This window comes from Alligator mississippiensis, chromosome 3, assembly GCF_030867095.1.
Source record: "Alligator mississippiensis isolate rAllMis1 chromosome 3, rAllMis1, whole genome shotgun sequence".
Taxonomy (NCBI): Eukaryota; Metazoa; Chordata; order Crocodylia; family Alligatoridae; genus Alligator; species Alligator mississippiensis.
In genome coordinates, this window is record NC_081826.1 from 181,285,484 (window position 1) to 181,309,665 (window position 24,182).

The following is a 24,182-nucleotide window of genomic DNA, read 5'->3' on the forward strand; positions in this document are numbered from 1 at the left end:
GCCAACATTTAGAAAAAAATCCTGTGTACGATACCAGATACTCCAACCCCTGCCACTTGTATGCTAGAATGCAACAGAATTCCATGCCATCTATGCATGTTTTCAAATTTGTGCAATAATGGAATCCAGGTTTCGTAGGGGACAGGATTGCAATGTTTTAAAAAGTACAGTAAACTTTCATAATAAAAGCATCACTATAAAAAGAGGCAAAAATAACTGCACAACTAAAGGTGTGCTGTAAAGTTGTACTAGAAAAGTAAAATTGAAACCTATAGGGGAGAAGATATATAATCTGCCCCACTGCACAAGATTTTGGTAGGACACCAAAGTTGTCATAGTACAAAAAACACCTCCAACACGCTTTGGTCATGTTAACACTATTAATAATTAGCACCTGAGCATAATGCCTACCCACAAGAAATAAGCTTAAACTCGCCTTACTCAGTTTTGCGCCGTTCTCAATGGTTACTTAAAAACCCACACAGTTTTGAATAAAACCAGATTTGCCTTTTCCCATGGACTTTGTTTCAGTATGTCTTCTTGCCTATGCATATGAATCAAGTGTGATACCTCACAGCTTTAAATATATGGTGACTAAATGTTCTATACATAATAGTATACAGTATCTTTAGGAGGGGAAGAAAGTATACATGCAAAAATTAATTCATTCTTCAAAGGGAAATATAGCTACTTTAAGTATGCTCTATAAAACAGTGTGAAAAAAATAAAAGTCTCCTTCTGATAGAAAGGTAACATCACTCCTGGAATTATCTGAGCTCAAAATAATCTGGATAAATGATTACAAGAATACTTTGCATTAACGACTACATCTTCATCTTAGACTTTGTCACACAAAACATGCAATATTAGCAACTGAATGCCCACAAACTATTTTGGAAAAATACCCTTACATCGGTCAATAAGAAATAAAAAGATATAGCCTTTCCTATCAAAATATTAGCTTAAAAACCTATATGGAAAAAAAGTTTAGTGACAGAAAACTAGAGTCCTATCAATAAGTAACATAAAAAAGGACAAGACAGACATCTCTCTAGAGACATGTCAACAAACATGATGGAGGGGCCTCTTAACTGAAAATTAAACTTTACAGAATCAACAAACTGTATCTGGATTCATCCTGTTTCAGGGTGGCTGCAGCAGCGTCTTAAAACAGTAGGAAGTGAACTCCGTGTGGCTGCTCTACCAAGCTCACAAAGCAGAATTAACCTGAGGCTGACCACTAGTGACATCCTTTTAATAACAGATGCTTTCACATGCCCTTTAAACTTTTTTAGCAAAGAAATACAAGGGCATACAAACGGGCATTTGAGTGAGCCATATCTGCTCTACAGAGAATACAGAATGTTTTTAGCTGGCATTTTTGATCTGCTGGCATTCCAGAGAGAGAGAGAGTACTTAAAAGAAGGTGCAATGGGCACATGATGTGGCAAGGCAGTAATGGTTGGGTATGTCCTATGGAGCGCAAAGAGGTACAGGAGACCCTTGCCATTAGTGGGGAATACATTCCAGAGATTCCCCATGAATGGCAAAATCCCCAAATATGTCAGAAGCGTGGTGGTAGTGTGATGGTGGCAGTGGGGGTGGGGGAGCATGGCGACAGCATGCACAGGGAGATTGTGGATTCGAATATTCACACTGTGAATATTCAAAATTGCGAATTGCAAATCTGCGAATGGCAAGGGTTTCCTGTACAAAGGTATTTGCTGTATCTTTGCAGAGTGCCAAGAACAATGAGGTCCAGGCCTAAGACTGGGGATGGCTCCAAATGCTATGGTAATATAAAAAACAAAAGTGGAGGAAAATATTGCTAGGCTGATCAATAAGGCTACATTTCCAGTGCCAGAAGCAGTGTGCAAAGACTATATACATTCCCTTGTCTTTGTGATATTTATATAAATCTAATTATGTTATTATACAAATTAGTACCAGAAAATAAAAAGAAAAAAAGAAGAAGTTATTTCAGTGAACTCCTTGGTTCAAATAGCTCAAAAGGTGGTTTTGCTAAAATCATGTTGTTACCCCATGGCACCTGAGACTTCTTAAATAGCAGCATGAGACATTCCAACCGCCATGTGTAATTATGAAAACAATTAAAATATTGTTTTAACAATATAATGCATAATGTGTTACTATAAATTACAAATGATAAACATAGTATATATACTGTATAATGTAGAACATAGTTCTCTTATATACAGGGAGCAGGCTGGCCAAATCTGAAATTTGCATTCAGGTACATGTGCTCCCAGAAAATGTCCCAAATGATGTTTAGTGTATGCATATTTTAGTTTAATACTATGCCAGCCACATCCTACTGCATGAAATATCTGCAGGGAAAAATATACATACACGATTCTTTTATTCCCTCTTAACTCTTTAAACCAAACTAAAAATAAACTGACAAGTATGCTTCATTTGGTAAAATTTCATCTGTTTTGCTTTTATGCAGTTTAATATTATTTTTCATATTTAGTTAGGCTTGGACAGGATAAATTTTTTCAGTACACAAGACAAGCACAGTAAAACAAAATTTAACCGAATTATCCTACAGAAAAATCTTCAGAGATATATTTCATGCCACATTCAACAGGGAGATCAAAGGACTATACAAGTATATTGATTGGGCATCTCCCTTCCCTCTGGAAAGGCTTTGTGGCATATCAAATGCCAACAGAGAGTACAATTCATAAGGAATGAACATACTTTTTGAGCATGGCATTATGGGTTTTGAAGCAGACGCAGTAAAATAACAGAAAGCAAGGGATTATTGCAACTGTCATACCCAAGGTGATGGATGTGATGAACAATTAAATATGTTTTTCTGAACTTTCATAAGATAAAATGGCCCCATGCTATTAAATATTATGGGATGTTAGCAGCTTTCTCTACCTCCATAGAAAATAATTTACTAACTATATAATGTAGCCTATGTGGTGACATAAATACCAGTCACTTCAATGATTCACTATTAATTAAATTTTCAAGCAAAGACAGGATTTCTTTGGGGTTTCTTTGACAGTACATGAATTCAAGACTTACTCAGCATTCTCAGTGAAATCATACTGTTTACAAATAATATCATTAGCTCATTCCACTAGAGCAGTGGTTCTCAGCTTCCAGCTGGGGCTACACACCAGACCCAGCACATGTACTGACCACACAACACTCACCCAGCCTGCAGAGCCAAAAGGTTGGGAGCATCACTGTCCTACAACTCAAAGATCCCACACACGTCCTACTTTTTAAATTTAAGGCACTGTTTTCTACATACATAAATCAGACTCGTTTCAGTGGGCAATTTTTAAAATTACTATTCAGTTCTCAATTTTTTTTTTTCTTGGGCAATTTTTAATTGCTCCAAAATATAAGGCTATCATGAGATAGACATATCCAAACAGCTATTTCAGTGTCAATTCATATACAGGTTTTAAAACCATAAGATAAAAATAGCTTTATAGACAAACTTCACACAAAAGGAAAAGCCGATTAAGGTGAAAAATAAAAATACTCTCAGGTTAAGTACTAAAACAGCACTAATTAATTGAAAATATCCTCCATCCTCCCCTCCCAAAAACATACTTAGGACCTTGTTACACACTGCACTTCAAGCTGCTCAAATGCTGATTGGTGTTAGTGCTAGCTGGATTTTGGAGCAGTCACACCTTAAGGCTAAAAACCTTCTCACAGCTATGACTTGCCACTAGAGGGCTGGCCAGCAGTGGCCTGAATAGTAGCAACAGTTGCAAGCTGCTACTACGGGGCTGGTGAACCAGGACAGGCTTCTATCCTTACTCTAAGTGTTCTTGTGTGAGAGATAGGTGAGGGAAGTGCAGGACAGGAACATGAAGCAGGCAGGCAGAGTGTTAATGGGATGGGGTGGGTAATGAAATGCGAAGGTGAAAACGAAACGCGGGTGGGAAAAGGGTACTGAAATGAAGGAAGTCAGCCACTGAAGGATAGAATAAAAAAGTAAAAAAACCCCAAGAATTTAGAAAGAAATAGAGGAAATACATTAAAGATCTCATGTTTTAATAAATTTTGATTTGGGGTTGGAGTGTGGGGTTCTGGCCATGCTTCCCAGGATTTCTGCGATGTGGGAGTGATGAGGAAAGGTACTTTTGGGGGATCTACTACCCTGCCCTGGGAAGGAAGCTCCAGCTCAATGGGACCCAATCCGGCCCACTACCTTGTTCCTGCCCACCCACTCTATACCCCACTTCTGGACCCATGCATGCTCTGCAACCTAGCTAGCTGGCACGTGTTCTGCATGCTGTTTGCACAGGGTTGCACCCCTTGAAGTAGGAGGGGGAGTTGGCTTGGTGCCAGAACTGCCCCATGGGCAGTTGAGTTCAGTGTGTAGAAAGTCTGTCCACAAAAAACAGGAGAGTGGGGGAGGGGATGCTGCATCCTGAGATACTGGAGGGCTGCAATTTGGGTGACTCAGCTGTGGGGAGTGGCCACACATTAATAGAACACAAGCTGAGTAACACAGATCAGAGATAAACCTGCCCTTGAGTGGTGTACAGTAACTTCAAGCTGTCTAAAATGTGCTTAGAACTATATTCAGGTGTTAACGTATGGACAATATAGGAGTTAAGAGCTCCAGGAGCTGCCTAAAATTAATGTGCAACAAGGCCCTTAATATAAGAGACTTGCATATCAGAAGCAATACTATCCTGTGCATCAATATTCAAAGCCACTAAAAAAATTAGATTTCAAACACTAAAAACCAAATGAGTGTATGTGCTTATACATGCACATACACTTGTATAGGTCTATTGATTCCTCCTGCACATCTCAAGGTAACATGGTTACTTTGTAGTTGACTCATTGTAGCAAAGATCTCTGAGGAATCTGGATTTAATGAGAAGCCTTCCTGTATTTTTTTAAAGATAGTTTAAAAGCCTTAAACTAACTAGGATAAATAGTATGTAAGAACATGTGCTTAATACAACTATGAATTATACTTATACAATAATCCCATCTTTCTTTCAAACTACTTGTCAATAAATCTCTCTCACTGCACTATAAATTCCAAGGTCAGGGACAGAAGTGTTTATTAGTATAATTACAAAGGAGCTGTAATACCACTAAGCCTTCCGTTCCAAATATTTTTATGTTTGTAGAAGCAGATTAAGAAAGTGTCAGATGTGATTTTTGTAGATTTCTTTAAGATTGCAAAATACTTGTCACTTTCATGCCACTCATTTGTTGAAGTGTTATTACTTTCAAAATTTTCTTTTGATTTATTCTTTAATAGAACACCAATTTTTAAGTGTAGTGCAGCAAACAAAAAGTCCAAGATACTAAACATTATGTAAAGTACATAATATAACTCCAAATTAAAAATAGCGAAAACTATAATTCTTGATATACATGTCATTAACTGATACCCCAAAAAGTAAAATTCAGAGTCCCAACATTTATACAGTTTTAATCAGCTATTTAGAATTAAAAAACAGTCTAATGTCTATCATGTAGTTATTGTTTACAAGTATGTCCAAATATTTCAAGTCATTCCTAAAGACTCTCCATTTGAGTAGACAGCCTTCTTTAGGGTTCAAAATTACAAAGACCCTGGCCCTGATCCAGCGCACTTTGAACATTCTGATTCCAATACAGCAGCACATTACAATATCAGTTACTATCTCAGTTTTCCTTGGATAGAAATCCCTACTCTTAGCATTCGGACTGTGACAGGGAACCCTACCCTGTCACGAGGAAGAAGGTGCGCCCCTATAAGGCCGGAACCTTCTGGGCACAGAGGGCTGGGGAGGAAGGGGTTAACTGCTGAACTGGGACGGATAGTCAGCTGACCGGAAGAGGCAGGACTATAAAAACCCTGGGTTGAATAGCAGTAAGAGGGCCAGCAGCCAAGGGGGAAGAAGTGCATCTCAGAGCTCCAGGGAGAGGCTTGGTGGGAAGTCCAAAGCCAGGAAGAGGGGAACTACAGAAGCCCTGGAGAGACGACAGCGCCACTGCAACAAGGATTGGAGCTGATGGTGTGGAGCTGAAACACGAACCCTGCAACTGTAAACTGGCATACAGCTTTCCTTATTCCCATTTTTGGGTGGCAGATATTGCCCACAGATGGGACTGCTTATTTGTTTTCTTTTGGTTATGGAATAAGACGGGTGGTTTGGGTGAGGCTATTAGGGGTTGGAGGCAGCCTCATTTTGGGGACCCACTCCAGAGTTGGATCCCCAGCACCAGTGAGGGCACAGCTTTTTGGGGGCACAGACCCCGGCACCAGTGAGGGTGCAACTTCTGTGGGCACAGCCCAGCACCAGTGAGGCACAGAGAGAGACAGGGCTGCAGAGAGCCCGAGTGCCAGTAAGGGCACAGTTTTGGGATGATCTTAAAAAGGCCGAGGAGGCCTGGAGCCCCTGGGGGGGTGCAAGTGTATATCTTTTCTATTGTTCGGACGGGTGGGGTCGCACCCGGGTTTTGAACTTGTGAACCCCACTCGGCTGTGGGGCCGGCGCACATGCCTCTGGGCCGGGGAGTGCCGTGCCTCAAAAGGGAGCAGAAAAGGGGGCCAAGAGCCTCCAGGCACTGGAAGGAAGAGCTAGAGCCTCTGAGTCTAACCCTGTTTGGTGGGTTTGGATGGGGAGGCCTAGTTAGAGAAAAAGGGGTCAGACCATCCTAGGAGAGACCCCAACATACCCAATATAATCAGCAGTCTCCTGCTCACATTCTAACTTCCATCAAGACGTGGCAGGTGAGATTAGGGCGGGACAGAAGAGTTCGAAGAGGACTCCAAGGGCACCCCACGTAAGACGCGGATGACCCAGAAGATGGCACTGGGGATGGCGACCAGTTACAGGGACCTAATCCCTTTGATAACAACTAAGGGTGTACCAATAGAGATTTTTGGGGCTAATACCAATAGCCAATTTTTAAGGAGGCATATTGGTCGATACCGGTCCAATGTCCAATACCAGCCTGGCAGCTTGGAAAGCTGTGTGCAGCTGGTAAGTGTGGTGAAAGGGGAGGGGAAAGGGAAAGGGTATGGGGGGGGCAGATCAAGGCCTCCACTGTGAGAGAGGTGTGGGGCTGGGGTTGGGGTAAGCACTGCCCGGCCAGGGCGGAGTGGGTGTGGGACAGAGCTGCGGCTCATCTAGGGGGCGCGGGGAGGGTGGCTCCTGCTGCTGTGCACTGCTGATCTGGGAGCCGCTGGTCCAGTGGCTCCCATTGCAGCTCCTGCCGATCATCCAGGAGGACATAGGGGGAGGGTGCCCCTGGATCTGCACAGAGTGGGGCGGGACATGGCAGGCTGGGAAGAACCCTGCGCAGGCTCAGCCCCGGCCCCAGCCTGCCCCTCCCTGTGCAGATCTAGGGACCACCCCCTCATACCCTCCCAGACAAGTGGTGTGCAATGGCAGGAGCTGCTCCCCCCTAGCCTCCCCCCCTGCCGCCCAGATGAGCTGTAGCTCTGTCCTGTGCCCATCTCACCCTGGCTGGGCAGCGCTTGCCCCAGCCCGTGCCCCACTCCTCCCTCACCGTGGGGACCTTGATCTGCCCCACCATGGCCCTTCCCTCCTCCCTCCCCTTCCACCACACCAGAATTACCAGCTGCACACAGCTCTCCAAGCCAGGCTGTGCTCCTCATTGCCTACATGCTGCGCTGCGGCTGTGCACACGCACTGGCATTTATCGGCCAAATTATCAGCCATATCGGGCCAATTTCCAATATGATAAATTTTCTTTATATCGATGCCAATCCAATATCAGACCGATGTATCAGTAGACCTTTAATACCAACTAACCAAAAGCCCAAGCCAGTGTTTCTCAATTACTAGGGTGTCAATTATAATTTTGTAAATCTACTAAATTTAGTTTGCTGTGACTAGAAGTGAAATTTGTCCCACTAATCTTAAATCCTCTGACAAATGGTAACTTGGCTCACCTTTTCCTGTTTTTCTTGCTATTAACCAATATGCCATAGTTATAGTATACATAAGCAGATGAAATATCAGACACTCAAAAGAATGAAGTGCCAATTAAAATTTTTCTTCCTTGCATGCTAAAAACTGGATACAATTTTTGGATGTTATATTCATTTTAAATTAAATGAACATTGTATTATATTCCCTAAACAAACATTTATCATCATGGTTAGTCTTAAATTTAGTTTTTTTAATTAAATCAATTCCAAGTCTTCTCAGATACAGTGTTGGTATTGCTTCAAAGGTAGACAGAACAAAGATGTGGACAGCAGTTCCATTTATGTCACAACTATTATTATTCATAACAATAACCACAATAATAATGTTATTAATTTGATTTATAAGTTGTCCTTCTTATCAAATGCTCAGGAGAATGACAAGAAGAACAAAGCAGCTTAAAAGGAAACTAGAATATAAAAATAAAACAGCCACCATAAAAACATCTTAACCTAGTTTTATTGGGTGAATACCTGCCCAAATAAGAAGTCTTACAGTCCTTCCCCAAGGAGCCCAAAAAGTTTGTGGTACTGGTGCAGGGTCCTACAAATACTGAGGGAACAAGGACCACGGCAACTGAAAATAATCTACTGGAGAAGCTCTATGGAGAGAGGAGGAAGACAAGAAGGATGAAATGATGATAGAACACTTTAATTGTATCATTTACCCCCTTTGTCTTGCAGACAACAAAATAAAAGTATTCATAATAAGAATTTAAATTTGAGGACAAAGAATCTAATCTGTGACTCATTATAGCATGGGGGAAAACAAAGACATGACTCTCCCTACTGAAAGCAGGGCAGGTAGCAATCCTAATTTATAATCCATTCTTAGTTACTTTATAAATTATTTAGATGCCAAGAACAGACAGTATATGGAAACTTTTAAACAAATAAAACATTTAATTAATGAATTATGAATTTTAGTCTCCAACCAATTCAGAAGGGAGCTTGCTCTCTTTAACATGCTAAATTTGATTAGTATAGTTTCCTATTAAGTTGTACACTAATGAATAATCAGTTACATTACAGTCTTTAATGAACAGCCTTTAATTTAATAGAGCAATGTGTAGAACTGCCCCTTCTTGCAAATGTGACAAACAAGTTACTTGGAAATCAATGTTATCCCATTGAGCATCCTAAATCTTGACTCTCTCCAGGAACAAAGCTCATGGGAAGGGATTATAAAACAACAAACACCCGGCCCCCCACTCCCAAACTATCTGTTTTTATAGTGAGTGTATTCTTAGAGATTCCATTTGGGGAGTATACCACTAACTCACGTTCCTGTTTAACATGATAGGTGAAGCTTTAATATTTTTTTTTTTTAAGTTAAACACTGTAATCAGTGATAGAGACTGCAACTGACAAGCATCAAAAAGACTTACTTGGTGACATTCTCAGGCTATGTACAAAACTCTGAACAAGAGAGTATTCAAGGCATTACCATATGCATTGTCAATTTAAAAGGAATCCTTTCACAAATTACCATATTTACCCAAATCTAAGACTACTTTAAATTTTAATCAACCCCCCCACTAGTTAGATTCTATATGCAGAAGTTATAGATTACAGGTACTTCTCACTTAACGTCATCCTGGTTAATGTTGGGTTTTTTTTATTATGTCGCTGATCTATTGGAGAACATACTCGTTTAAAGTTGCGCAATGTTCAGTTCTAACGTGGTTTGTCCGCCACCTGCTAGTGGGTAACTACTGTGTCATAATTGGATTCACTTAACATTGTGTCGCTTTAAGTCTCATTTTTCAAGAACGTAACTACAACGTTAAGCGAGGAGTGGCCGCAGTTATAATTTTCTTAAACTAATTATTTGAGGGTCAATTTGTTTGTTCCCTCTGCCCCCGCACTGGTGCAGCAGTGGAAAAACAATGGCAGGTGTGCAAACAGCAAGGGAGGCAGGTGCTAGGCACAGCTGGAGGCCTGCCCCCTGCCCCTTGCCTCTCTATCCATACCTGGCCCCCCTTGCATTTGCCCCTCCCTCCCCAACACCATGTAGCCCACCCAGTTGCCTGACCCACCCCACCCCACCCCACCATGCCACGCTGCTAAGTCCCTTGCTACCTGTGCCTCCATGCTGGGTCCCTCGCCACCCTGTGCCTTTGTGCTGGGTCCCATGCTGCCCCATACCTCCACACTATGCATCATGCTGCTAGGCACCTCCATACTGAGTCCTCCGCCACCATGCCAGGTCCCTCACTGCCCTGTGTGTCAGTGCCAGGTCCCTCCCCACCCAATGCCTCACCAAATGGATTCTTAAGACTTCTTCTGACTGCAGGTACTGCATTTTCACTTGATACCCAATTCTAAGACAAGGCTTTGTTTTTCTGATGTTGAACAGGAGACAACAGGGGAATTCATCTTGGATTGAATAAATATGGTAAAATCATGGAATCATAGAAAGTTACGGTTAGAAGGGACCTCAAGAGGGCATCTAGTCCAACCCCCTGCTCCCCAAATAGATCATCCCAGTCAAAGCTTTGTTCAGCCGCGTCTTAAAAACCTCTAAGGACAGAGCTTCCACCACCTCTCTGGGTAATCTGTTCCAGTGTTTTACTACCCTCCTAGTGAGAAAATTCTTCCTAATCTCTAACAAACTTCCCTTGCTGCAACTTGAGACTGTTGCTCCTTGTTCTGTCACCTACCACCACTGAGAACAGTCTAGATCCATCCGCTTTTGAACACCACTTCAGGTAGTTGAAGGCTGCTATTAAGTCCCCTCTCAGTCTCCTCTTCTCTAGACTAAATAAGTCTAGTTCCCTCAGTCTTTCCTCATAAGACATGTTGCCTAGCCCCCTCACCAGTTTTGTCACTCTGCTGGACTCTCTCCAATTTGTCCACATCCTTCCTGTGGTGGGGAGCCCAACACTGAACACAGTACTGCAGATGTGGTCTCACCAGTACTGAATAGAGGGGACTAATCACTTACCTTGCCCCACTGGCAACATACTTACCAATGCAGCCCAGTAAAATGTTAAGAAAAATGCTTTTTTACACTGCGTGTATTAGCACGCATCCCTAGAATATACTAGATATACAATGCCTATAGATAGGCAAAATGAGGATTTTAGTGTTTGGAAGTTAGAATTCTGTACGCTGTCTGCACCTGTTTAGCAACCATGTAAAAATCTCTTTTCCTACACAGACAGTTAGGATCAGAGCAAATAACTTACCTCATCTAATAAAACAAGCAGCATTAAGAATGGTTGCTTAGTTCCAGCTGACCTTGAAATGCAATTGGCTACCATGAATGTCTCAGTGGTATAGGCCAGTAGGAAGATAAAAATATATGGGATTAAAATGTAAACCGATAAAGCTGTGAAATTAAGCAACACGTTTAATAAGCCTATTTTATGGGAGTAAGTAAATACTACAATAGCACCTTACTGATTACTATTAAAATATGTATAGATTTCAAACTATAGTATCAAGCGTGGAAATGTTAAACATTTTTTCTTTTATTTAGAAAACCATGAATGAAATTAATATTTAAGGTAACTGGGTTTTTTTTAAGTATTTCAATGTAAACTTTTTACTTTTGTTCTAGCTTTTAAAATTTCGAGATCATATTTTTGCCCAGGTGAAAAAATTTAGAATAAAATATATCAACTTTTCATATATTAATTTTTGTAATTTTGCAGATACTATTACACTGGGCTTATTTTTAACCAATTTTTGCATTTGGAATGAAAAGCAAGCCATGATTTTTCTGTTACACATCTTTCATGTGAATATGATTTTTATTTACATTTTTAATTTGGGGAATTTAAAAACGATGTCAAACTGAAAAATGCTTTGTCTTTGAAAGGCCTGTATTTAATTACTAAAGTGCTGGAACTGTCTCAGAATTTGCGAATGAAGAGGTATGAAAATAATTATTTTGTAGTTACTGTTTGACTCTAAGCAGCTGAAAAAGACAGACTACCAGCAATTAAGATAGCTAGTAGGGCTGTGCGAAGCTTTGGTTCCTAATTCAATTCGGCGGAGATTCGGCCCAATTGGGTGACCGAATCTCTGAATCCAAATCAAATCAGAGGACCCTTTAATCTCTCCGAATCAATTCGGAACCCTCCAAAATCGATTTGGAGAGATTCAGACAGATTCAACCATTCAGATGTAGATACAGCTTTAAATGTGTTTTTTCTACATATCTCTAGGTAGCAGGGACTCTGAATGCTGTGGTACTGGGGCAGATGCATGGGGGTCTCCCCAGCACATTTGGAAGCAGACCCAGAAGTCCCCCCCCATGGCTCAGTGACTGGTACCTCCTGGGTCTGGAGGGAGACACCCGCAGTCCCCCTGCAGCCGACTGCCAAGTCGGGGGGGGGGGGTGCGAGGGGGCCCCACTGAGCTCCCTGGCAGACCTGGAAGTGGACCAGAAGTACTTCTGGTCCACTTCAGGGTTCACTGCTGAGCACGCTGGAGAGCCCCCCACACTGCTGTGGGACACTCCATCTGCCCCAACACCACAGTGATCACAAGCCACGCTGCTACCTCAAGGTATGCAGAAAAAACTTTGAAAGCTGTGCCTGTGTCCAAATCACTAATTCGCTGAATCAGCATTGAATCGTCTGATTCAGGTTCAGCTGAATTGAATCAGGGACAGTGTTCCAAATCAATGAATCAAATCACTGTCCCTGATTTGGGCCAAATCAGAATCAAACAAGGCCCGTTTTGCACAGCCCTAATAGCTAGGTCACAAGCAGGCACTCATTTCACCTGTAACAAATTCAAAATATATATGGGAAACTTGGAAAGAAACTTATGACAAAGAAAGTATATGTTAAATTTAGGGTTGTTAAACAAATAACAAATTTGATCATGATAAGTTGATCAATTAAAAAAATAAGTTACAGGTAATCATGATTTTAATTGCACAGCTAAGAACTCAAAATGATGTTCAGAAAAACTCAAAATGATGCAAGTACTTTGTATGGTTGGGAGGGTATGTGGAGATTTGTGAAGGTGTGGGGGGGCTGTGAGTGTGTGTGTGTGGAGTTTGGAGCCTGGGGGGGGGGGGAGGTCCGTGCACACCCTGGCAGGGTGTGGGGTACTGTGGTCAGGAGTAAGGGGCAGCAGCAGGGCTGGGGGGCTATGGCTTGGGAGTGAGGGGCAGACACAGAGCCCAGTAGTTAAGCCTGTGGAGGGAAGGAGTAGGGGGGTGCAGATCAAAGCCCCCACGGTGAGGAAGGAAGTGGGGCAGGGCAAGGGTGGGCGCTGGGGTGAATGGGGCCCCGGGGCCAGGACAGGTCATGGAACAGAGCTGTGGGCTGCTCATCCAAGGTTGTGGGGGTGGGGGTGGCTCCCTGTTGCTGCGCACACTGCCAGGGGTGGCATGGGGGACACGTGCCCCCCTGATTTGTATGTAGGGCGGAGGCAAGCTACCCACTGCAGGCTGGGGCTCTGAGCCCTGCTGCCTTTGCCCCAGGAGCTGCATACTGGCTGCATATCCCCTGGCTGCCTGGTGGTGGGAAGCACAACATGGTGTCATGTGGCTCCAGGGGCAAAGGCAGCAGGGTGCAGCGTCCCAGTCCACAGCCCACCTCTGCCCCATGCATAAATCTGGGTGCATGCAGTGGTGGGGAGTCGCCCCACCCCATGCCCCTGGATGAACCACCCATGGCTCCTTCCCACAACCCACCCTGGAGCCAGGGCCCCATTCACCCGAGTGCCTGCCTCTGCCCCACTCCCCCTCTCACTTTGGGGGCTTTGATCTGACCCTTCCCCCCACAGATCTACCTTCTGGGTGCTGCTCTACATGCCACTGGGCTGTGTTCCTGGCCATGAGTAGCTGCAGCTTACACACGCGAGTTTCATAGTTGGTAGGGTCGGAAGGGACCTGAGCAGATCATCAAGTCTGACCCCCTGCCATGGGCAGGAAAGAATGCTGGGGTCAAATGACCCTGTCTAGGTGATTACCTAGCCTCCTTTTGAAACCCCCCCTGCCCTTCCCAGAGTAGGAACAAGCACCACTTCCCTTGGAAGTTGGTTCCAGATCCTAGCTGCCCTGACTGTAAAGTAGTGCCTTCTGATATCCAGCCTAAATCTACTCTCAGTCAATTTGAGTCTGCGCACCTCCTCCTGGCCCATGCTACAGCCACCTGGAGCCCATGCCTGAGCTGCCCTGCTGCTCCTCTGCACTGCCACTGCTGCCCCAGTGGGAGGCCTGGAGGTGGTGGTGATGGCAGTGGAACAGACCCCGGGCGCAGGTTCCGAAGACACATTCATGATTCATTCATTAAAAAAATTAACATCATAACCAATTAACACATTAATTGCATGTGTTAACTGCAATTAGTTGACAGCCCTAGTTAAAATTTTTAAAAACATTCAATTTGAACATAAAATACAAGGCATTTCATATAAAAAGTTTCCTTCCCTCCCTAGTACTATACTAGTTCTACATTATCCACCATGAAAATTTGAAGGCAATGGAAAAACAACCTAACATAAGTTTTAAAGGAGGCACAGACATCATATCTATTAACTGCTCCACATTACCAGTCCCTGTGTCCACAGTTACCCCACACTAAGGAAAAATTTAAATTTCAGTAGTCTACTACCATTTCATTGAGGAGTAGGCAACCATGGTTCACCTTCCAGATAAGCTGAAGTAATAGCAAACATACAGAGAGTTGTCATGGAGCAACCCCTTAATGGGGAAGAGAATTTAATTCACCATCATTTTCAATGCTGTTCACCTTTAATAATCTAAAGACATTTTAGTAAAAGAAAATGAATATGCTTATTTCCATTAATTTATTTTTGATCAAATTTTTTGGGTCTCTGTTCCATCTTCACCTTTCTTGGGCTCTCTGCTAGAATTAATACCACTGATCACATTCTCCTTCCTGATACCCCACCATTCTGCAATATTGCCGGGAAAGGTTTGCGGAGATTTTCGGGGTCGCATTTTTCGGGACCCCAGATGCCCATCTTCAGTTCCAGGGGGGCAGCCTGCGGAACCTCCGGGGCAGAACCATGCTGTAGCGGGAAGTGAAACCCGAGTTTGTCGACTGGAGCTCCGGCCGGGGAGCGAGCCGGCGGCCAGACCAGGCGAGAGTTCCAGGGGCCTGGCCATGATTCCAGCTTCGACCCGGTCGAAGGCTCCGTGGCTGGGGAGGACGGGGGCAGCCTCCGGGGTCCCGTCAGGGCTAAGGGGCCCAAGCAGAGCTACTATGTGCCGGGCAGGACCATCCTGGAAAACTTGTTTCTGCTGCGTGACCTGCTCACGGCCGCGGAGCTTTTTGGCCTGGACGTCGGCGTGGTCTCCCTGGACCAGGAGAAGGCCTTCGACCGCGTCGATCACCGGTACCTGCTCAGCACCCTCGAGGCCTTTGGCTTCGGGCCGCTATTCACTGTGGCGCTCCGGGTCCTGTACCACGACGCCTCCGGCCTGCTCAAGGTGAACGGCGCGCTGTGCTCCCTGTTCCCCGTGTGTCACGGCATACGCCAGGGCTGCCCCCTGTTGGACATGCTGTATGCCCTGGCCGTAGAACTGCTGCTGCACGCTCTGCGGCATCGCCTGACTGGCCTAGCCCTGCCACCGGCACCAGGCCTTACCACCGGCCCCCCAATCCAGCTGACGGCGTACGCGGACGACGTGACCATCTTCCTGGGCAGCCAGGAGGATGTGCGGGCCCTGGTGGATTGCCAACGCGCCTACAAGCTCGCCGCGTCAGCCCACATCAACTGGGGCAAGAGCGACACCTTCCTGCTCGGGACGTGGGCCGGCACGCCGCCTCCAGACCTGCCAGGAGGCCTTGCCTGGCGCTGGGAAGGCCTCAAAGCTTTGGGAGTGTTCCTGGGGCCCCCGGCCTTTGCGGCCCGCAACTGGGAGGACCTGATGGAGGGAGTGAAGGCCGGCCTTCAGCGCTGGCGCCTGCCCACCCTCTCTTACCACGGTCAGGTCCTTGTTGTCAACAACCTGGTGGCGGCGACCCTGTGGCACTGCTGCGTGGTGCTGGACCCTCTGCCGGAGCTCCTGGAGAGATTGCAGCAGCTCCTGGTGGACTTCCTGTGGGACGGACGCCACTGGCTCCCACGAGCTGCCCTCTACCTGCCCACCGGTGAGGGGGGCCAAGGCCTGATCGACCTGGCCAGTAGGGTGGCCGCCTACCGGCTGCAGGCCCTCCAACGGCTCCTGTACATCAAAGGCCACCTCCCGTGGCGGCAGCTGGCGTGCCAATTCCTGTGGTGAGTGGGGGGCCTCGGCTTTGACTGGGAGCCATTTCTGCTGGACCTCACCTTCCTTAACAGGGCGGTCCTTCCCCCGTTCTACCACAGCATGGTGTGGGCCTGGCGGGCGGCTTTCCATCTCTGTCCCCAGGCCAGGCACCTGCGGTTTCCGCACCTGCTTTGGGAGCCCCTGGTCTACAACCTGGCCCAACAGTGTGTCGCGCCGAGCCTGGCCTCCGCCAGCCTCATGGCAGCTCTCAAGGCGCGCACCACCCGCCTGAAGCACCTCATGGACCCTGCTCGGTCGGCCTGGCTGTTGCCCGAAGCCCTGGCTGCCTGGCTGGCGCTGAGCTCCGTCCGCACCACAGGCCGGCTTCTGCGGACCATTGGGGCTGCCCTCCCGACGGAAGCAGCGACCGCCCTGGAAGTCCATCTCCAGACTCGCTGGACCCTCCCCACCACCGCCGCCGTGCAAGATGCCTTCCCACCACTACCCATCATCCCAGCGGTACCCAGCGAGCTGGCCGAGCGGCCCAACACCCTGCTCAGGGTCCCGGTGCCCCCCAGCAGCAATACGGGCTGCCCTTTTGGCACCCTACCCTGCAAGGGCCTCTACGCGTGGGTGGTGCGCACCAGGCACGCCAAGGTGCTCGCCGGCTGCCCTGACACCATGTGGTGGCAGCGCCTGGCGCGGCCTGGGACCCCAGCGTGGTGCACGCTGTATAAGGCGCCCACTGCCAAGAAGACCAGTGACCTGCAGTGGCAACTCGTGCATGGCATCCTGGCCACCGGCACCTTTGTGTGTCACCTGGACCCAGCAGCCTCAGCGGCCTGCCCCTTCTTCCCGGGGGTGCTGGACGAGGACATTTTCCACGCTTTCCTCGACTGTCCCCGGCTGCAGCCTCTCTTTGCCGCTTTGGGTGCTGGGCCGGGACTTCTCCGAGGATGTCTACATCTACTCCTTCCCATACCAGGCGGCCGAGCGGGCCATGGTCAGCCTGGCCAACTTCCTGCTGGGCCAGGCCAAGACGGCCACCCTGAAGAGCCAGCGAAACCGGCTCACCGGCACCGGGATGTTCGACGCCCTTCAGCTCTTCCGCCTGCTGATGCGGGCCTGCCTCTCGCTCGAGTTCGAGCACGCTGTCCTCTGGCAGACGGTGCCCACCTTTGAGGAATGCCGGGCCCTCGAGGGGGCACTGTGCCGAGTCGAGGCGGGACACCTGATCCTTGCACCGTGACACCACCGGCCGCTCAAGCTGCAGAGACGCATCCAGCGGGCCGAGGCCTTGGACTTTGTTCATGCGGGTCGACCCCTAAGGCCTCCATGGGTGTCCCAGCTGGCAGAACTGTAAATATGTAAATAGTCCTAATGTTCGTTGTGGTTTTTTATGTGTGTTGTGTTTTGTTTTGTTTAGTCTAGAGTGTACGGGCAGGCCTTGCAGGCCATGAGCCCAGGCCTTGTCCATGAGGCCCAGATCTTCGGGCCAACCTGTACATGCTCTCTACTGGCCCCGATTTGTCACCCTCCCTGGAATAAATGCCTCTTAAAAGTCAAAGTCTTTCTTTCTTTCTTTTGGCACACAGAAAAAAAATGCAATCTATCTTTTGGCTTTTCTCTTCTATTTTTCTTCCTTTCTTTGATGGATTCTCACAATTGTTTGTTGGTTGTCTCCTCTCTTACCTTGTTAAGTACTTTATCACCTGTTTTATCCAACTGTCATTTTTATGTCAGTAACTCTCAAATCTGCAGCTTCCCAGTCTATGATTTGTCCAACTCCAATTGTATACACCTGCACCATATCCTGGATCACTTACTGCTGACACAAGGTTACCTACCACCCCACCCATTGTTTCTTTTCCTTGACTTTTTCTACTTCCTCCTTTTATATATCTGAAACTCTGACAATGATACCTCTATTTTCCCTGGCACTCAAGTTTATATTGGGCCACCTTTAACCCAAAGGGCTGCACTAGATCTTTTCCCTTCTTTCTTTCCAAGGGTTGAAGGACTAATACCCTTTCTCAGCTGCTGGCTGAACCCTGCAACTTCAGTTTGTGCAAAATGTAATTGCTAAAACTAACAAGTCTTCTCTCTGAATACATCTACTACTGGCTCTTCTTTCTAAATATATCTACAGGCACATCCTTGTCCAACATAACTAACGTGAAGAAAAAAACGTTAATTATATAGCCTTGTTCAGGTCCACTCTAGCCTACACCTGACATTAGAAAAGTGATTAATGTTCACTATCACCCAGAATTCTTTAAATAGAGACTGGATGTCTTTAACAAAAAACATGCTCTAAACAGCCATGTATTATTGGCCTTGTGGTAGTGTGGGAAATTGTTTAGTCTGTGATATCCAGGAGGTCAGATTAGATAATCCCTGTAGTATCTTCAAGTTTTAATGTATAATTCTAGCTTCTGATTGCATCTCCTTTCTACTGAAATTGTTTCCTTTCCATGTCCTTCATTACCCTTTATGCAGATAAAAACTTTTAAATCCTAATGAAACAGGCTTCTTCCCTTCCTTCTTCTCATTCAGCCCCCATGGAACTGCTCCAGCCAGCCTACCAGCAGCTCAGAGTTGGGGGCAAGCCAGTGGTAAACTGCTGAATGCAGGACCCCAAGGGACTTGGCCCTAGGCAACAAGGCTTTGGTGAGGGGGAAGAGACTGGGGGCTGTACAAACACAGCCCTCAGTTGCCCCACAGCTGCCTGGCCTGGGCCACATGCAACCTGGGGCCCCAGATGAGTTTGACACCCATGGTATTTATGCTTTCACTGCATTAACACCATATTCAAGAAAAAAGGAGTATTAATAGAATAGTCATTTTTTTAAATCTACATTAACTACCTCACATCCAAGTCTTCTATTTTGTCTTATTACATCTATTTTTTAAGAAGCTTCCCAACATAGGAACTATCAATATGAATTCTACAGCATCAAGTTTATCGCCAATGCCTTAACAAATAAAATAATGATAGTATTTCTCAGTGTACACAGGTCACTTCTAATGTCAAGATGGAACTTACCAAGAAAACCTTATCCTAAAAGGTGCCAAAAGTATCACCGGAGCAACTTCAGGAAGCTCTGGACTGAGTAATTTTCATACATTAATTTACTTTTATAGGATTATTCATGAGAACTACATGATTGCTCTGATTTAATTAAGTGAATACAACTTCTAGCCTCCATTTTAAAAGCTTACCTTTACAGCTTCACTTAGGATTTGGTTTTTGTCTGCTTCTTCTCTGGAGTGCAATTCTAGTTTGTAATTTAACTCTTGCAGCTGTTGCGCCTGCTCATGCAAAAGCATTTGTGCCTGCTGCTCTCGATGTAATGCATTATTCAATTCCTCACATGCACTTTCAAACCTCTCATGGGTGATCAGTTTCTGATGAAGGAAATAAATTATGACTTGACTTTGCTAATATGCAACATTCTAATGCAAAAAAATTTAAAAGCTCAAAACCTGACTTGCCCAACAGACTTAGGCAAAATTATCATAAGACATGTAAGTTAGACAACTTTGTTCATTGCATTGCTTCAAGAAAAGTTTGCAATTTTGTTTTATAGTATACAAAAAAACCACTTTTATTCTATATAGATTTAAACCAGAAATATGTTTTTACTGAAGGAAAGAATTTGTAGCTGAATTTACTTGCATTTCAATATGTATTATATCAGCCATATCGCCTCCTGACTGGGTCAGTGGGGGCTCCTTAGAATGTTTCAGAAGAAAAAGAGGAAAGACAGAAAAAAAACCCTAAAATATGAAAATTTAACCTGAAAAGTTCAGAAGAAAAGGGGAAAAATATTAAGAACAAAACTAAAGATAATTAAATACTCTGGTCAATCTGATTTTAAAAAAGCTGTCCTACCAGTTGATTAAAGAAAGCAAGATGGGCAGGTCTCTGACAGAAAAATGAAATTATAAAGCACATTGATTTATTGTCTCCATCTCCTGGCAAGAGACTATAATATCAGTTTCTTAGGGTCTTGCTACATGTTACACTCAAGATGTTTTAAGTGCAGTTAACACAAGCGCCTGCACATTCAAGAAGTAGTAAACATACTAAGTGCAATTGTATCATAGCAAAGTTAAGACTTGTCACGCAAGGAGTTATCTTTAGATGGTAATAAATAACATATGTTCAGCTATCAGACTGTTCCATGGAGATAATACAATTTGCAGTCCTCACCTAGCCATGACATCTGCCAAGAACCCCTCTGCAGTACTAAGCTGCCACCACCAGTCCCAGCACCACACACTGGAGTCTTGAACCAGCTCTCATGGAGCGTGGGAGCTGGGACTCGCAATCAGCTGTCAGTCCCAGCCTCAGCACTTCCCCAGAGTCCTGAACCAGTCCTGGCATGCCTGGTTTGGGACTTATAATCAACTGACTGTCAGCCCCAGGCCCAGCAATGCACCTGGGCTGGTTCAAGACTCCAGTGTGGTACAGTGGCTGGGATGGACAATCAGTGAGCTATGTTAGAGACCATATTAAACATCACTGTGCAACTGCTCAAAATATGTTTTAACTTTTAATATGACATGGATATATGCTTACTACAGTCCAAATAAAACATGTGCTATATATGCTGTGCAACAAGGCTCATGGGGTTCAGACAAGTTACATTTTTCATGCGATCGGGCCCCTGAAAGTGTTCTAAAGGCTGTGCAATGGCTATAGAATGCATTTAGAATGCCCAATCACATGAAAAATTAATCCCTGTCAAGTCAGGTAGTAAATGAAGCACTGTAGGGAACTTCTATATACAGTTCTCTGCAAGGAATAAGTGCCATGCCCTTGGTCTGCCACAGGGAGAAGGCAGAAAGTCTTCCTGCTATGCAGTGAAGAAGAGAGGGGGAGGGCATGCTTGCTCCCCTGCCTGCCTGGAAACAGCCGGCTAGTAGACCCAGCTGGCACTTGTTCCCCTTGTGGGGGGCTCAGAGACTGTGCCACCTCCCCGCGAGTGCCATGGGGCACTGGGAACACTTTCTTGTGAGGGGAAAGGGAGGGGAGAAACTAGGCAGTGATTGGGGATGGGGTTGCTCTGAGCAGGACCCACCCTGCAGGACAGTGCCCCAATGCTCCTTGGCACCGGCGAGGAGGGGGCACAGTCCCTCTCACTGGCCCCCCACAGGGGAAAATGAATGTCACTTGGCTCTTTTCAGCCAGCTGGCGGTTTCTGAGCAGGTGTGGAGGGAGAGAAGCTAAGCCATAATCAGGCTGGCTGGCTTCCACAGTAGGCTACAGCACCCCCTGCCTCCTAGCTTCAGCCAGTGCATGGAAGCACCCAGCCCCAACCAAATGCTGAATATCTGCTAGTTTCAATGACACTGTAACTTTAAGTGCTCTGTGTAAATCACAAAAAACTACAGCATGATCAAGGTGCCTTTCTGTAGCTTCTGTAAACACAGGGGATATGAAGGCATCCAAAAAGTTTCTGCCACATCAAGAATGGACACTTAGAAAATAAACATCACAAGGAAAATAAACATTGATAACTGCTATGGTATCTGTATTTTATTCATCCAATTAATCTAGCTTTTCTTTTATCCCTCCTTTCTTTTTCATTTAAAAGCCCCTTACTTCAAACAGAAGGCAAAATAGTATCTATTTACAATTAATATTACACTCCAATACATAAAAATCCTGGATTTATTTTTCAGTGGGGGTGGTCCCATAGCTACAATGGAGAACAGCAGAAAAATTAAGGAAAGAACACATCTGCTTAAAGAAAACTGTATGCACTGGAGTAGTCAAAGGTAACTGTCAAGGCAAACCCCAGCAAACCTGTGCTAGGTAGGTCTGTTCTGTTCCATCTTTAAATGGTTAAGGGATCTGTTTCTAACCCCATTCTTGACTACCAGATATAACTTTGTGGACCTCAATGCAGCCAAAGGGCTGAAGGAAATTCACTGGACCTAGTAATGGGACAGAGAGGATTTGGTGAATACAGACTGCTGGGAATGTGGTCTGGAGATCATTTATATCCAGAAAAAGACAACCATTCTTCAGATTGCATTGACTGAAGTGAAATGTCTTCACGCCATGACCCATATAAAAAGACACAGTAAAGAGGCATATGAGAATGCTGAGTAAAATCAACAGAGAACTTAAAATATTGCATTTATATTTTACGATTTTTATCATGAATGTTAATTAATATCATTAAATGTTAATTTATCCAACTGTCCTTCTTTAAAGTAGCATGGTGTGAAAAGCAGATGAACATTTTCAGCATGTGGAAGAATATAGGTTTGTTGAAAATCATACATATGTTTTTTACATAGAATAACTTATTCTATAAAGAGACTCTCTTGTAGAAAGGAGCCACCTTTTAGAAATACATCTGGCTTATACCTTGGTGACATTTACAAGGCAAGTTTTCTGGAAAATTTTGCTAATAGATTGGTTTTATACTTGTTTTTCTAAAGAACACAAATCAAAAGTGTATAAAAAGGAGGTCTCTCCTTTTAGCCAGTCTTTTCTAAATCAAATATACTTACAGATTGCTTAAACGCATTTAATTGCTCTTGCAGGTTCTGGGCTTTGTCAGCCTCTTTTTTCATCTCATTCAAATTCCGTTTGAATTCTGCAAGTTCTAAGCGGAGTGAACGACGTTCCACTTCTGCTGTATGCAGCCTTTGTGTAAATTCAAATATTTGCTTCTGCAGAGATGCTATGCTTTTCTGTCAGGAAACAGAAACAACTTTATGTGCTATATAATGTGCTATTTTAGCAATAAATCAATAGCATCTAATAAGTAAATTAAACAAAGCTTTCATTCTGCACTCACCCAAAAACACAAACATGCACAAATGAAGCACTGTTTAACCTGCTGTTGTGGGTTACTGAAAAAAAATTTGAAGTATCAGTTTTCAGTAAATTTGCAAAAAGAAGGATAGATATTTAGAAACAGTTTTCCTTAGTTTTTGGAAAGAAAGAATATTTATTTGGTTTTAGCAAAAGCATACTACAAGAAGCAATGTGAAAACAAAAAAAGAAGAAAAACTTCCATTTTAAATGTAAATAAAAGCAATTACAGGATGTTCTTACACAGAAAGTTATGTGTTCTGATAGTATAGAAGAAGGAAAAAATTATATCCACCTAGGTATACTATCAAATCTCATGTCATACAATCCTTTAAGTTTACATTAAAAGGTACGACAACTCAAGACTCCAGTCTTTTAAGGTGGTATAACACAACATATACATTTTCTATACAAGTTAATTTAAATTAAAATCAGCTGCAAAGTTCAATTTGAAAATGAAATTAATATAATTACCATGAGATCTCTAAAATAATTATGATGTGAACTTGATATTTGTATGAATCAACACTATAAATATGCATACCGTAATGGGTACTCTTTCATTTAATCCAGCTTTCAGGGCCTGTGCATTTATTTTATGAAGTCCACGAGCTAGTCTCTGCACCAAGGAGTCCTTCTCTATATGAGTAATGCTCCTGCTGTTATCCAGTTGTATAGTCTCCATTATTATGTTAAATTTGTCCATGAGCTTTGAAAAAGAATTCCTGGCTGCACTGATGAGTAAGGGCCCACAAAGCCAGGAATTTGGATCTTTAAGGGGAAAAAAAGAAAGAAAAACATATCAAGTATCAGATTATTTATTAGACTCATTTTTCAAAGCGGTATGGACTTAAATAATTTTGGTGGGAATATAGCCAATAAACTTGAAAGAGGAAGTCTGATCTCATCAGGCTAGATATTTTACTCCTTAAATCAGAAAAAGTTATCATTACAATCAAAAGGAGCTTTCCCCAACTAAAGAATCTGGGCCAAATTCTACCTTAATATATGAACATGCTAATTCTACTGACTTGCTTTGCAGCTACATGTACACATATACAAGGACAGAATTTGGTCCTATTTTGTCAATGTATAATTTTTTAATTAGTTCTAGGTTCTCTTCCATTGTAGTCTTAGGTCCTTTTTCAACATTGCAGTCTTTGGACTAATAAAGTACAGAAAAAATTTGCAGC

The 24,182-nt window shown here is 44.2% G+C and overlaps 1 protein-coding gene across 5 annotated transcripts in view; it reads right to left on the bottom strand.

Moving 5' to 3' along the window:
• Positions 1-24,182, bottom strand: part of CCDC171 (coiled-coil domain containing 171) — a 356,091-nt gene that overhangs the window by 133,311 nt on the left and 198,598 nt on the right. For all 5 annotated transcript variants that reach the window (XM_059724699.1, XM_059724700.1, XM_059724702.1 and 2 more), the window contains 3 exons: positions 23,534-23,760; positions 22,683-22,865; positions 19,374-19,559 (listed from right to left, as the gene is read on the bottom strand). In XM_059724699.1, the coding sequence (XP_059580682.1) occupies positions 19,374-19,559; positions 22,683-22,865; positions 23,534-23,760 (596 nt within the window). The remainder of the gene's footprint in view (positions 1-19,373; positions 19,560-22,682; positions 22,866-23,533; positions 23,761-24,182) is intronic.